The sequence below is a fragment of the Grammomys surdaster genome, unplaced genomic scaffold (genome assembly GCF_004785775.1).
Source record: "Grammomys surdaster isolate TR1022 unplaced genomic scaffold, NIH_TR_1.0 99, whole genome shotgun sequence".
In the NCBI taxonomy this organism is placed as follows: domain Eukaryota; kingdom Metazoa; phylum Chordata; class Mammalia; order Rodentia; family Muridae; genus Grammomys; species Grammomys surdaster.
Window position 1 is genome coordinate 10893822 of NW_021604578.1, and position 15640 is coordinate 10909461.

Below are 15640 nucleotides of genomic sequence, written 5' to 3' on the forward strand. Positions count from 1 at the left end.
GTGTGTGACTGTGTGTGTGTGTCTGTGTGTGTGACTGTGTGTGTGTGACTGTGTGTGTGACTGTGTGTGTATGTCTGTGTGTATGTCTGTGTGTGTGACTGTGTGTGTGTGACTGTGTGTGTGTCTGTGTGTGTAGGTAAGTATATACGGAGGTTGGAATTGGCCTTGCACATTCTAGGCAAGTGTTCAATGACTGTCCTACATTCTCAGCTACTTTTTAGAACTTTAAAGTTTTGTTTGAATACAGTATTATTTTGATTTTTTATCAGCAGTAAACAAGAAAGTTTGTGTAGGAAATTGCTATAAGCAGCTGTCATTTTTTCTTAAATTATTGTATTCTTCATAGGTGGTTTCAGACATACATTTTATTACAAATTTTACTTACTGCTTTTAAAAAATATTAATGAATTCAAGAAAAATTTATCTTTTTCAGGCAAGAAAAGAATATTGATGTGCTATTAACTGGTCACAAAGCATTTCGCTGATACAGCAAGCAGATTGCTTAAGACTTTCTTTCTCTTTCTGCTTACTGTCTGAGGCCCCTCAGCTTTTGCAGCCCAAGAGGGTAAACCACATTATAGCAGGCATCTCAGAAGAGCCAAGCATTGTGGTATAATTTCTGACTTTTTTTCCTGCCATGAAATGACCTGAGATTCCTTGTGAAAACCCATAAATATTAGGGACCTAATACAGTTTCAGCTAATCCACAGAACTCATTGGTGGTCTTAAAAATGCACCATACTTATCTGTCAGGCCTACTTAATTGCTTTTAAAAATGTCTTACCTACTGAGACCTGTGAGTCTTCCAAGCTCACATAAATGTGTGTAGAATATGTCAGATTATACAGTCATCAAGCTTTCAAGCAGGAGTGCTTCATGTAATCACTATAAGAAAACAACAGCTTACGATAACAGTTAATAAACACTCATTTTTAACTGGATATTTGCAATGACTCTACATACAAAATTTGTAAATGCTAATTTTAAAACCTTGAATAGACCACCCTTATCTTTAGAAATAAGAAAAGTGCTTCCCATATGTAACAGTTGTATTTCTGGGTCTTCATGTGGGACTCTTAAAGCAGGAGCAGGAGCAGGAGCAGGAGCAGGAGCAGGAGCTGGAGCTGTCTCTGCCCGCACTCACTGCCTGCCTCTGGATCCCTGTCCCCTAACTAAGCTGCCTCACCTCACCTCAGTAGAAGATGTGCTGAGTCTTATTGCAAGGCTGTTTAATATCCATGGAGGCCTCTCCTTTTCTGAGGAAAAGGGGAGGAGGGGTGGATTGAGGGGGGAGGAGGTATGAGAGGGAGGGATCAGGCAGAGGGAGGGAAAAGGGAGCTGCCATCAGGACGTAAAGTAAATAAATAACTTATTAAAAGTGCTTCCATTAATACGCCTGCTACCTTTCTTTACTGATTGTGTCTCAGGATACATTAATCACTCAGGCTTTTTCTCATCTGTAAAAGGTTATTTTAAAGATGAGGTGAAATACATGGGAGATGTTTAAACATTGCCTGGTCCTTGGAAGTCTCCTGATGAACAGATGCTGCATCTGAGTAGCCTCAGTCAGATTCTACTCTAAGTCGTCTGTAGAGTGAGTTTCCACTTGGAGTTCCTATTTTGGTTCTTATAATTGAGATTCGCTTTACACGTAATGTTTCAGAATATCAGAATTTAAAAGTTCAATTCTAATATCTGTAGTTGAGGTTCTTGACTTTTCAGTAGGCTTTCCTTTCATACAATATACATTGATGTTTCCAAGCCTCTTTTTATATGCAAAATTCAGTCTTTTAAAGTTAAAATTATCAGTTGGCTGCACTGCTTGCTGCTCCTGTCATAAAAGGTCAAAAGTCAGTGAGACTTTAACAGTCTTATTCTGGCTATCCTACCTACTGCATAACTATGTCTCTAAGCCAGGAAGAGACTTCAAAAGCCTGGAGCTTGCTTGTTTACAAGGGTCAGCTCCTCAGACATGTTGCCTCCCTCAGCCCAATCGCCCTTTGCAACCCAGCCTCAGTTGCACCTTCCGGTCGGTCGCACTCACTCAGCTTGGCTCGCATGCTGACTGGTTGAGGAATATTGTGCTGAATGTAGACAGGTGAAAACCCTCCCCATGCTTCTCTATCACGCCATCGGTCTTTCTCTCCCTGCGCCCACACCAGGGTAGCACACTGTAGGCCAGGATAGCTGGAACTTAGCTTTGTACTAAGAGAAAAGTGTGGGTTGGTTTTTGTTAATGTTGCTGTTGAATTTGACACAAACTAGGGTCCTCTGGGAAGAGTCAATCTCAACTGGTAAAAAAACCAAAAACCTCCTCACGTTGACCTATAAGCAAGTCTGTGAAGCATGTTCTTGATTGGTGATTGATGTGGGAGGGCCCAGGTGCTTCTGGGTTGTATCAGGATGTAGACTGAACAAGCTGTGGGAGCAAGCCAGTAAGCAGTGTCCATCCACAGTCTCTGCTTCCATTTTTCTGCTACCAGGTTCCTACCTTGAGTTCTGACCCTGACTTCCCTCATGATGTAAGATGAAATAAGCCACTTCCTCTCCAAATCACTTTCGGTCATAGTCTTCACAGAAATCTCTCTGGAGTTCGGAAGCTCTAAAACGTAAGGATTAAAGACTACCCCACAGTCTGCCCTAGCCTGGGATGGTGAATGAAGAAAGGAGTGGTGGTGCCAGGAAAGGTGCCTGGCCTGCTTGATCTTTGGGGCCAATGACGTCTCCTGCCACAGGTGTCTGTGTCTAGTCTTGTTCACCTACAGGGTAACTGAGACTGCAAGCAGCTGGGCCTCTTGGTAACCAAGCTGGCAGTTCTTCAGCATAAATTCAGGATAGTAGTTTCCTTGCGACAAACTGATGCATTTGTGTGATACACTTTAACTACAGTCATTCCTCCTGGTTCTGTGCTTTCCACAAGGCCCTTTCCCCTTTCCAGACATTCATCTTCATTACTTTAAAACCTAGATTCTGGATGTAAGTCAAAACAGTGTGTGTGTGAGAGAGAGCGTGCGCTAAGCACAAGAATGGAGTCTCTCTTCTTCTCCTGGCTCCTGGCCATCCAGGTCGCTCTGGTGGCAAACCAGTGATCTATTTCTAAAGCAGTTTTCCAGGGAAACTTTTAGCCGCACAAACAAGTATGTAGGAAGATGGTGGAGTAGCAGATGACATAACAGTAGCAGACGGTCGGACTGCTGGAATACCGCTTTGTTCTCTGTTAGCATTAGTAACCTACCAGAAGTAGAACACGAGTAGAACACCACCGACCACCATTTGCGCCTTGCACCTTCTTACTTTCTCTACTTCAGTGTTTTTATTTTTTAAATAGACTTGCGGTAGTACACAGAATTTGCGCAGCATAATCTTTCTTTAGGTTTTAGTTGAGGGATATAGAAGAAGTGCCTAAGCCTTTGCCATTATAAACAGGGCTGCAGTGAATAGCTTTATGTATGTCTTTTTCAAATAAGTGAGAACAGATAGATAAAAATGTCCAGGATTGCTGGTCAGGTTGAACCTGCATTTGCAATTTTGACAACTGTTTCCAAGCTGTTTTCCTATAAAAGTTGCCCAGTTTAGCTCTTACAGTGGGTAGTTAATTGCCAGTTTTGTGCGGGCACTTGGCATTTCATCCTATATACCTTTGTCCTTCTTATTCCTGGATTACCTGTTCATGTCCTTGGGATATTTTTCTGATTACTGCTAGTGTTTTCTTAATGACTCCTAGGAGCTCTTTATATATTTAAGAATGACTGTGTTAATAATGCATATGCACATGAGTATTCATTACAGCATTAGCTGCAGTGGCAAAGTACTGAAAATGGCTTCAATGGCCAAGCCTCATCACTCTCATGAATACGCTGGGGAGTAGTCTGAAGTTCCATGTGTAATATACAGCCATACTGAATTGTAATGCTCTCATGAAAACTCGGTTTTCAAATTAAGCCATCTGTATTAAACATAGATACATTCTCCTTGTCATTGTTCCCCAAACACAGCACCAGTTATATAAATCAGGGTAGGTAGGCATGGTATGAAATGGTGGCCTCTGGATATGGATGGCTGTTGAACTCATGAACCCACAGCAGCTATAGTTGCCTGCCTAAGACACGCACAGGATTGGGCCCTTCAACAGTCCATCATGAGTGGGGAGAGACTCATAAGTCCCACCCCTAGATGAGGAGCTGCTGGCAATTGGTATTTACTCTGGGAGGTAAGTAATACACACACACACACCCCACACACACACACCACGGAAGGCATATGCCTGGTATTTTTACAGAATTTCTCAAAGCACCTTCCTAACTCTAGTATTCCTTCCTCTTTTGAGATGGTAGGCTATATGTGTTGGGGGCAGCGGGGGTGGAACATTGTTTTCCTGTGGTAGATGTCTGTTTCTCAGAAAACAGAGTGTCTCTGGTGAGCAACCTACTAAATGTATTGTTGCATTGTGTCTCTTCTTCCTCAAGTCATAGCATATACCCAATACAAGTTCTCTAATTAACAAATTTTCCTTTAGCACCACTTTAACTCATTTTATTGGTGTTCTGTCATTTAAATGTTTTCAATTGAAGTAGACTTGCCTCAGTTTCTGCCTCCCTTTCCTCCCTCCAGCACTCCTAGGTACCCTCCCTTGAACCCTGCCCTTGTTTCTCCGTTTTCTAATTGATAACCTTCATTATTGCTACATGCGTGTATTATGTGTGAGTGTGTGTGTGTGTGTGTGTGCGCGCGCATGCTCGAGTAACTGGAGATAAAAACAACCTGCTGAGTCCATTTTTGTTTGTGTGCACATGGTTTCAAAGCTGAACAGTTTGCGTTGGACAGCCAGTAAGGGGGCTCTTTGTCTACAGGCGGGACCCCATGAATATCCATCCCTACTCATACATAAATATGTCCACTTTGCCATTGTTCCCGTCCTGCTTACGCTTCTGTAAGCAGCCATTTCAGGAGAAACTGTTTCACAGATTCATTTGAATATTTGATTCCTACTTGGTGGACTCATTTGGGAAGGATTAAGAGACACAGCCATGTTGGAAGAGGTGCTTGCCTTGGTTGTGGTGTTTCGTCACGGCAGTTGAAAAGTAACTAAGACATTGTTATAGGCTTTATAGTCTTTCGCCCATCTTGTTCCGTGTTCCCTGAGCCACAGACACAGGAGCTGTGATGCAGATGTATCCCGTAGAGCTGGGCTTACCATGAAATGCCTTCGTCATTGTGTCCCATGGTGATGTTCTCTGATGGTCTCCATTTGCTGCAAAGAGGTGGCTTTTGATGCAGATGATAGCTACCCATATCCAGAAAAGGAGGCTCATGTACAGAGTGTTGGCAAGTTGTCCTCTGAACTCACTCGGCTTGTGGATTTGATTGCTAATTCTTAAAGCAGAGAGTTTTATTTTGATCTTCACATTTAAAACACAGCAGAGGAAAAAGGTTAGCATACTTTCATCTGAGCCTTCTTTTCATCCAACGTCAAAACATACCCTGAAACTGGATATCAGATTTTGTTTTTTAGGTGGGGAAAATGATATGGGAATTTTCATATTTTCTGTGCCAAAAAACTTCTGTATGAATATACCCTTGTCAGCACATGTATGTGCATGTCTGGCTGTGTGTCTGTGTGTCTCTATATATAGTCTTTAGGTGATGGGATTTTTAGATGGTTTTCCTTTTCTAACAATTGCCTACATTTTTAAAACATTTGGTAATGTTTAGTGAGTACTGAATGGCTGTCAGGATTACGATCTTAACTGACTTAAGGATGTTTCTACATTTTTAAAATATGCTAGTAAAGGGTCATGGGTTTTCATTTTTAATTGTTTTAGTGATAGCAGTTACTTTTGCTTTTAGCTTAGCCCTATGTTCTTGCAGCTGAAATGTGTGTCTGCAGATGAATATGTGTAGACATATTAAAGTTCAGTGGCAAACGATAGTCCCAGAAGACTACTGGCTTTTCACCTAAAATCAACAAATTAAGTTCTTGTAGGCCTCAGTGTCTTTGTTTATAAGCTGAATTAAGTGACCAGTGCCTCACGGAGCTGTGACATCTGAAAGAAACGTGTGAAAGACCTGACTATAGAGCCGAAGCCTTGGGATTGCTAGAGGAAAGGGGAGGCAACCCACTTCAGGACATAGGTGTGACAAGGACTTTGTAAAGACATGACACAGTGACAACCCCAAGAGTTGGCAAATGAGATTAGGTAAAAGCAAACAGACATGTTACAGCAAAGGGACCAACCACCCTAGCGAAGAGCAGCTTGCAGATGGGAAAATAAATGCTAACTGGGTCTCAGCAGGGGACTAATATCCAGAATATATAAAGAACTGAAAAGATTAAGCCCCTAAATACAGGTCATCAAGTCAGTAGGAAAGCTAATGACCTGAACTGAGAGTTATGCAAAGAGGTGCTACAAGAATCACTATTTGAAGAAGTGTTTAATATCCTTAACTGACAGGACTGAAATTCAAACTCTTTTCATCTAACATCTCCCATCAGAATAGCTGTCATCAAGAAAACACATGGCAGACAGAAATGCTGCCAAGATGTGGGGAAAGAGGAAACCTTATAGTTTGCTAATGGGAGTGTAAAGTGGTGTGGCCAAGTGGAGTTTGGTCAAGAACTAAAAATAGCAACACTACCTGATGGCGTAGATGTCCTGAAGTCAGCACACCACAGAAGCACTCCACCTCTGTGTTTACTCCTCACTGTGAAGCATAGCCAAGAAGGAGGAGGTACCCCCTGGGTACGAACCCACCCTGGCACCTCAAGTCCCTGGGTAGGAAGCTGTGTGAAGCGGGGACTGGGAGGAGGGAGGCTGCGATTGGGATGTAAAGTGAATAAATTAATTAATGGGGAAAAAAAGACTAGCTAAGAAATGGAACCAACCTAGTTACCAGTCCCTGGGTGAACTGACAAAGAATTGTGCTACGTAGACACAGTAGAAGCTTCCTCAGCTATAAAGGCAGCTGAAACATAACATTTACAGAAAAAAGTACACAACTAGACATTGTGTAAGCAAAATAAGGTACACTCGGACAACAACCACATTCTTCCCCCCTCCTAGTGTATATGTACATGCGTGTGTGCGTGTGTGTGCGTGTGTGTGGTGTGTGTGTGCACGCGTGCGCGTGCATGTGTGTGGTGTGTGTGTAATAGAAGTAGAGAAGCAACCATGAGAAGTAAGGAAGAGATCTTAAGGAAGGGAATTGTGTGGGAAAGGAAGAGTGGGCAGGGAGTAGAGTATGTTTAACAGGAGAGCAGAAGTGGGGACTGTACTGGGGAAAATGGGATCAATGGTGGGGGCGGGGGGTGGGAGGGGAGCAGGAAGGAAAAGAGCAGTTGTGAAGCAGATGAATGAGAACAAAGGACTGGTGTTGGCATGGATGAGCAGTGAGCTGGCAGAGATCAGGAGAGTTAGCTCCAAGGAGAGATGACCCTGCTCCTTCCTGGCCGCAGCATCGGGCGAGCCAGCAGGGGCAGCACTGCAGAGCTTGCCCTGGTGATACTGATGTGGGTAGCTGGCTGGCTGACCAACTCAGCTATCACCCAGGCCCAGATCCAGGACTTTGAGTTGGTCCAACCCAACATCTACCCTATCTATGAACTGCTGGAGTGCACAAAGGGGCAGGTCCTGTAGATCCAAAGCTGCAGGAGCTCATGACACATGCCAACAACAGGATATCTGAGAGGAGTCCCAATAAGGATCCAATCCTAATAGTGAGGCAGAAGCCAGAGGCCTGGAACCAGGCCAGTGACTCACTGCAGTGAACATTTGCAAGTAAAGATGTGTGAGCAAAAGGGTCTACTGTGGGACACAGTGACAGACTATAGCTTCCACAATGAGAATGGTTTTTCTTTTGGAGAGGAGGTTGCAAGGGTGATCAATTAAAAAGTTAAATTTTACAAAAAGGAAGAAGAAGAAACCATAAGAAGGTTAAAAAAAAAAGAACAAAGGGCTGGATTTAGTCCAGTTGGTAGAGAGGAAGTAGAAACAAGAGGATCACAAGTTCAAGTTCAAGGTTACTCTTGGCTACATAGTGATTTTTGAGGCCAGCCTGTGATGATACATTAGACTCTTCCTCACAGAACAGAAAAAGCCATTGAAATAGGTCAGCTGGTAAAGGCATTTGCCTGAAAGGATCAACATGGCAACAAAAGCATGATGACATGTGTGTGTGTGTGTGTGTGTGTGTGTGTGTGTAAACATGTATATATGTGTATACATGTATGTGTATGCATGTATATATATGTATGTGTGTGTATGTGGAGGAAAATGCTATAATGAAACCCAGTACTTGTATGCTAACTTCAAAAAGGTGAACCTTATTCAATGACTGGTCTATGGTAAACATACCATAAATGTTACCTTTTCTTTTTTAATAAATGTTACTTTTATATTCTCTTTTAAAACCTGGTTATATTAGGACTCTGACCTCTTTAGACTTAGAAAATATTGTACATAATAGGATAAACTAGAGACTAAATACAATACATACAAAGTATTGATATTAAATCAGACATTGCCTGTCCATAGATATCCTAGCCTGGTTATATTGGCTCCTGTGCCCTCCTTATGTTACTGACCTAACTAGACAGACCAGTGTGTTTGTTCTGCACTATGGTTCATCTAGTGGGTCCTAGATGACTCTTTGGACTTATAGTGTCTGTCCTTTCTAATGTGTTTAACATGTATGGGAAATGACAAATCCAACAAGCATATGGATGGGGATCCGTTAGAATAGGCAAAAGAGATTCTAAAGAAAGGTCAACTCCAGACTGTTGGTTAGAATAGTGTACAGTATGGCAAAATATGGCAAAGATAATATTGAATGGTAGGGTTGGAACTCAAAAACAAGGAAAAGAACACACGGAGTGACTAGTATTAGAATGTTCTCTCTGAAGTCTCATTCTCATCCCTGGGTCCCCCAACCTCTTCTAGATGCTCCAGAGAACACTGGGGCTTATATTGACCTGAGCCTCTGCGTCTACACTATGCCACCTCAGACCTCACCTCTCCCTCGCTCCCTCACCTCTCCTTCGCTCCCTCACCTCTCCCTCGCTCCTTGCTGCCTTCTTTCTAGTCTCTATTAAATGGACTCCAGAGTTTGCTAGATGAAGAAATAGGAACTTGTTATCGTCCCATGGCAGTTAGTTCAGTGGCAACGAGCTTTAACGCTTTTTGTGTTTGAAAAATATACTGCTGTCTCCTTATTCTCTTGATCATTGTAGTAGCCCTGAGTTCAGACCTTTGCCATACGTCTTTCAATTGAGCCTAATACTGTTTACTATTAACTACAACAACTATGCATTGCTTCTTTTAGTGGTCATTGAATCAACTCTTTTTACTTTGTTTTAGGACTTATTAGATCTAAACATAGATATTTTATTGAGCTATTATTGGAAGCTACTTTTTACTATAAGTAGGGTGTCTTCACAGATACTGTCTGAAAACATGTATTAGTAAATGTAGTTTGTGTATAAATTCTTACTCAATGAGAAACATAAATTTTATTCCCAATTCATAAACATCACACAAGTAGGATATATTCATAAGAATGGATTTTTATAGCAGTTTATTTTAAAAGGGAGCGATATAATTACAAAGGATTTATTTAATGAACTAATAGTTTTATTTAATACTTCCAAAGATATGTATGTTTTAATTACATCTTTGTTATCTATTCCCAAATAAACATTGATTCTGCAATTGCAAGAAAACTAAGTAGCTTGTAAGGAGCTGAAGGGACAGCTTGTCAATCAAGAGCACTTACTGCAGTCTGGATCTCAGAATCTGTCATTAGCCATCCATTGTCACACACGCGCCTGCAGCCCTAACGCTCAAGGGGCAAAGATGGGCACCTCTGAGGCTTTCTGACTTCCAGCCTACCCAGAAACCTGACAAGCTCCATGTTTTGGGAGAGACTCTGCCTTAGAGGAATAAGATACCCCGTACCCTCCTCTGGCCACTGCTGTCACATGCAGATGCACATACTTGTACATACGTCCCCTACACTGCATTGATGTGCAGACAAATAAGGTAAAATAAATAAGGATGCTCATTACTCTCCCTGTCTTTCCATTGATATGCAAGTAACTGTGACTTATATTTTCAAATTATATGAAGACTTTACATGAAATTTATAAATAGGAAAAACAGGAATGAAAAGCTAACTTTTGTGTACAGATATACCTATAGCAAGTATTCTTATTGGTGCTCCTGGGAGTTCTAGACTTCTCTGTCTTCTTCCTGTGCTAAACTTACTGAGGTCCACTTAAAAGCTTATAGGCCACGTGTGTTCTGTTTTGTATTTTAGATGATTGTTTTCCTTTATTTAGCTGTTGTTAGTAAAAGAACATACTTATATCTTAGTATTATCAGATAATGACTACAGAATAACATTCCGATTCTCAACATTTTAGTAAGTGATGTGCAAGCATAGTTTATAGTAACCATTGTGTTTGTGTGCATCTTGGGATCTTGGGCAGTGGCTTAGGGGGTAAAGTGCCTGCCACGTAAGCATGAGGACCTGAGTTGGGTCCCCAGCACTAGACGAAAAACCCAATTGTGGTAGCATGCCTGTAATCCCAGCTCTCAGAAAACAAATCCATAGAGTTCGTTGGTCAGCCAGACTCACCAAACAAAGGAGCTCCAACAAAATAAACAGACAATCAGAGGATGTGTAGTGCTGGACACGGGCAGCTCAGAGTGGCCTTCCAGCCTCCACAGGCATACCTCCTCAGTCATGCCCTGTGGTCTTTTCAGTGCATTGTTGAATTTGGTTCCGTGCAACTCAGGATTCCCTGTGTACATCAAGGGAATTTGCCTCGAGCTTTTCTTCATGTTTCTCTTTCCTTTCTGTTTTTTCATGTCAACACTGCCACCAATCCACATCTACAATGCCACCAGTCCACCTCAGCTGTGGACACTGCTCAAGAAGGGAGACTGTAGAGCAAGAATTCTAAACTAGAGGTCTCACCTAGCTGCCCTCTCTGAGACTCACCAGGTTTTTGTTTTGTTTTGTTTTTCTTTGGTTTTTCGAGACAGGGTTTCTCTGTATAGCCCTGGCTGTTCTGGAACTCACTCTGTAGACCAGGCTGGCCTCAAACTCAGAAATCCGCCTGCCTCTGCCTCCTAAGTGCTGGGATTAAAGGCATGTGCCACCACTGCTCAGCGACTCACCATTTTTGTCCCTTGTTCCTATATTCCCTTGAAATAGTGACCCAGATTGGTGACAGAATCCAAGTCTGAGAGGCAGGACCACAGAATCCAACCCCGTGTGCTGTGAGAACAGAGTGGCAGCAAGATCTGTGTCTCCTACTTAGTGAGGGCTATGGCTATCAGTTCCCTGGCACAGCAGGCACAGCAGCTGTCGGCACTATAATATATATGCTGTGAGTTTTGGGAGTCACACACTTCATTATTATTTTTTATTAGTTATTAGTGTCCTGCAAGATTAATGGGTTAATCTTTTTAAATAGAATCTAGATTTGCTCTATGAAAATTAATTTTGCCTTCAATGCTAGAAAGTATAAAATTTACAGTAGTTTAGAAACTGCCTTTTCCACCATATAATTCTAAGCAAAATTTATTCTTTTTTCCTAATAACTTAATAATTTTGCCGTATAATGTGGTATGCAATAATCAAAATAAAATATAACCTGTCATAGCTACAGTAGAGCAGGCTCATGTCAAATGTTCGTTTGATTTTACAGGGCAGACTATTCGAGAGAAAAGGATTGTAGAAACAGCGAGCAGAAAGGAGGTAGACTATGAAGCAGGAGACATCCCAACCGAGTGGGAAGGTAAGTGTCCGCCTCCAGGAGGATGCTGAGAAAGGCAAGCCACTTCCGGTCTGTGATAATAGCAAGAGTACACAGAACTACTTCTCCATGGAAACACTTTTACAGCTTTGTTTCTGGAACATTGCATTAATTTTTTTTTAATTTGTAAAAGTTGTGAAGCTCCAGCAGGACTGGGGTTAGGGTGAAGCAGGCAGATCAAGCCCCTGCCAGGTAAAAGTCACAGGTTTCACTCATCCCTTGCCCCTCCCCCTGCCTCTGTACCCACACCCGTCCCGGCCCCTGTACAGCCTCCAGACTGGACTTCTTTTTCCAGGATTCACTAGCCCTTGAACTTGGGAAATTTTTCTATTTTGGGTCTCCATTTTCTCTTTTATAAGTGGAGAACACTTAGCTCAGGTGCTGACTGAACTAACTCACAAAGACGGTGTTAACTGACTTCCTTTTTAAAAGAAGGATGGATGACACAGGAGAATTGCCTCAGCCTCAAGGCCAACGTGGAACACACAGTGGATTTCAGGCTAGTCTGGTATGAGGCCCTGCCTCAAAAACAGTATTTTTCATATAGAAGATCAGGCGGTCAAAGTGCAGCACACTGTCTCTCCTTGTTTCTGGAACATTAATATCTAGACGTGGTAGCTTCTATGTAGATATAGATACCTTTATTTTTTCATTTTAGAGTCCGAGCTTTTCACTCCTCAAAGGGCAATCTACCAAGAAGAAAACTGAAAGCAGCATCCTAAGAGAAGTACGGAGAGAGATCTAGTATTCCCCAGGCTGCCGCTCTCGGGTTCCTAGCACAGCGTCTTTCTAAGTTCCTGGTAGAACCTCAGAAGCTTATCAGTTTGCACATAGGAATTGCTCAGTAAATAATTTACTCAAAATGTGGAATCAAGCTTGAGGTAGCCTTTGCTATTTACAGTGAGAAAAGCCATAACCTAGGGCTGGAGAGATGGCTGCGTGCTTTAGAGTGCTTGCATACACAAGCATGTGCCTGAGATGCCACATTCAAAGCCGAGCGTAGCAGCTTGTGCACCTGTCACTCCAGTGCTGACTGGAGTGGAGACAAGACGGTTGCTGGAGTTTGCTGCTGAGTAGCAAGCTTCAAAACCAGTGAGAGACTCTGTCTATCTCAGGAGAGTGAGGCATTTAAGTGACCCAGTGTCGTCCTCTAATGTATGAAGACTTGACAGAAATACCAGCATCTGCCTTCTACTCTGCTCAGCACTAGCCAAGTGTTACCTGTGATAAGCACTTTATCTACAGATACTATCATGCTTAATCATGACAATGAGCTGGACAGTGTAGACAGACATGTTTATCTGTGGAGTTTCCAAGGTCCAGTGAGTTTAGATCCACTGCTGTGTTTGTGCAACTACATACATACATACATACATACATACATACATACATAGCCCTTGCTTCTCTATGATCAGAGCGTAGTACTCCGTGTGGGAGCCATGAGCGTTATGTTCCACTGTGGGCAGCATGTAAATAGTGTTTCAGTCATACCATCTTAGCCATGTGCTCACTGGTCATAGGGATGCTATGGCGTTTCAGTCATACCATCTTAGCCATGTGCTCACTGGTCATAGGGTTGCTACGGCCATGAGAAACAGAGCAACGTGAAGGGAGAGAACAGAGCTTGTTTTCTTCTGAAATGCGCTCTCTAAGTTGGCAACTTCTAGAAGGAACAGTTGAGCTTTATTTTCCCAGACTGTCTACATTTACAAATCTCCAGTAGTGCTTGTGCCTTCTTATGAGCCTATTTTGTCATTTTCCCAATAATAGTATAGAATTAAAATGTTTATAGAAATAAATTAAGTTATAAATAAACAAATAGGTAATGGCTCATTTTTCAGCCTCTGAGGCTTTCGGAGAATTAGAATGAAGTTTTAATGCTCTTTACGACTCTGTCCTGATCTAGTGATTCAGCACACTGTCCCCATGGGCTTATTCTCTAAAAATATGCATCAGCCAAAAACCGAAACACAAACACTTTTACAGTGGCACACATCAATTACATATAAAAGATACATACGCTGTGCCGTGAAACTATTAACAAACATATGCAACACTATGCACAGGGAACAAGGAGCTATTGAGGTGGTTGATATCAGCACCAAATGTACCTGTTTTTAATCCTGGTGCATAAAGTTGGCTTTCTGCAGGCTGCCGGTGCCAGGTGTGGCGGTCCCATGTCCATCATGTCCCTTCTCCCCATTCCCGACCTTGTTCAAAAAAAGAGAAAAAAAAAGTTGGCATTTTTAATTGATAAAGTACTTATGCCTACCAGTTGCCTGCAATCATACAATAAGATTAAATAGTGTGACTTTCATTCATTTATCTATGAAACTGTTGACTTCCTAGAACATACATTCTGGAGTGGGAGAAAGATAAATTACATTAGGCACTAAACTACTAATATACTAATGACCATAGGAAATGAAACAGACAAAGGACAAAGAGATACTTTGAAAGGTTTTACAGTTTTAATTAGTATTCAGAAGAACCTTTCTAAGAAAGTAAGGGTTTTGTTTTTTGTTTTTTGTTTTTTCATAAAAAATGAAGAAAGCTCTGACCCTACCCATAACCAGAGAGGGGCATTGCTAAAAGCAAGTACAGAGGCCCTGCTCTGGTAACTAAGAATTATCAAGGAAGCCAATTTGACTGGAGTAGAGCCTAGAGAACACAGTGGGAGGTGAGTTTAGAGCCTTGAGATGCCTGATCTGGTGGGTAGTGTTGCAAGTAGCCTCACCTTTACTTCCAGTGAGACTGGAAGCCACTGAGAAGTTGTAGCCACATGCTGAGTGAGAGTTAAAAGGATCACTCTGGCTGCCAATTGGGCAATGTCATCAAAACACGGAGACAGCATGTTTTCTGATACCCAAGGCAAAGAATAAGTATGACTTACACCAGATTAGCGGTAGGGATGGAATGCAGTAGATGCATTCTGAAACAGTATAAAAGTAGAACTAACAGGATTTCTGACACATTGGACACAGACTGTGAGAGGAGCAGTTATGACGCCTAGGCCTGGTCTAACCCAGAGAAAATGAAGTGGCTGTTAATGGCAGCAGGGAACCACGGGCTAGGAGGAAAGTAAAGGCAGGTTAGGAACTGGTAAGCTCCAGGTACCCACTTAACATCCAATTAGAAATGGTAAATTGTGAGTCAATTCAGTGGGAATGTCTGGGTTGGAAATAAAAATGTAGTTTCCATAATCGGAACAACCTGTTCTGGAAAGAATGGCATACTCATAATGGAAATTCTATTTCTTGGTCCTTCTGATTGTGTGTACAGGGTAACCAGTTTTGGAAATCAGAACAATGTGAAAAAATAGAGATATGATTCTCAAATAATAAAATCCAAGTAATAGAAACTACAGTGGACCATAGTGGATATTTTATAGGCCTTAAAAATCTATTGTCAAAAAAAATCTATTGTCTTCTGTAGTCTCTACCCCTTATGTTATTCAGCAAAATAATGAATAAAGTCTTCTCTGTAGAAAAAAAAAAAAAATGTAGTTTCCAGCAAACAAATGCTGCCTAAGCCTGTGAGGCCAGATGAAATCACACAGAGTAAGTAGGTGAACGGCTGAAGCCTGTGCCCCTCAAGTTTAGAACCATGGAGACAAGCAGAGTGACAAGAAAATTAGAAGAAAAATTTTAAATTTCACATTCTTGAAGCCAGTCATCATCAGGAAGGAGGTCGTGATCAGCAGGTGTCACATGAGACCTGAAGATTAACCGTTTACACTAAGACCAGACAGGGACCCCCCCACACACACACCCCAAAACAAAAAGTTCAGTGGACTGATGGAGCCTAAGAGAAGAGAGAGAG

At 41.9% G+C, this 15640-nt stretch overlaps 1 protein-coding gene across 1 annotated transcript in view; it reads left to right on the forward strand.

Moving 5' to 3' along the window:
* Positions 1-15640, forward strand: part of Ndufaf2 (NADH:ubiquinone oxidoreductase complex assembly factor 2) — a 108899-nt gene that overhangs the window by 58831 nt on the left and 34428 nt on the right. The window contains exon 2 of the mRNA XM_028784195.1: positions 11711-11800. Within this exon, the coding sequence (XP_028640028.1) occupies positions 11711-11800 (90 nt within the window). The remainder of the gene's footprint in view (positions 1-11710; positions 11801-15640) is intronic.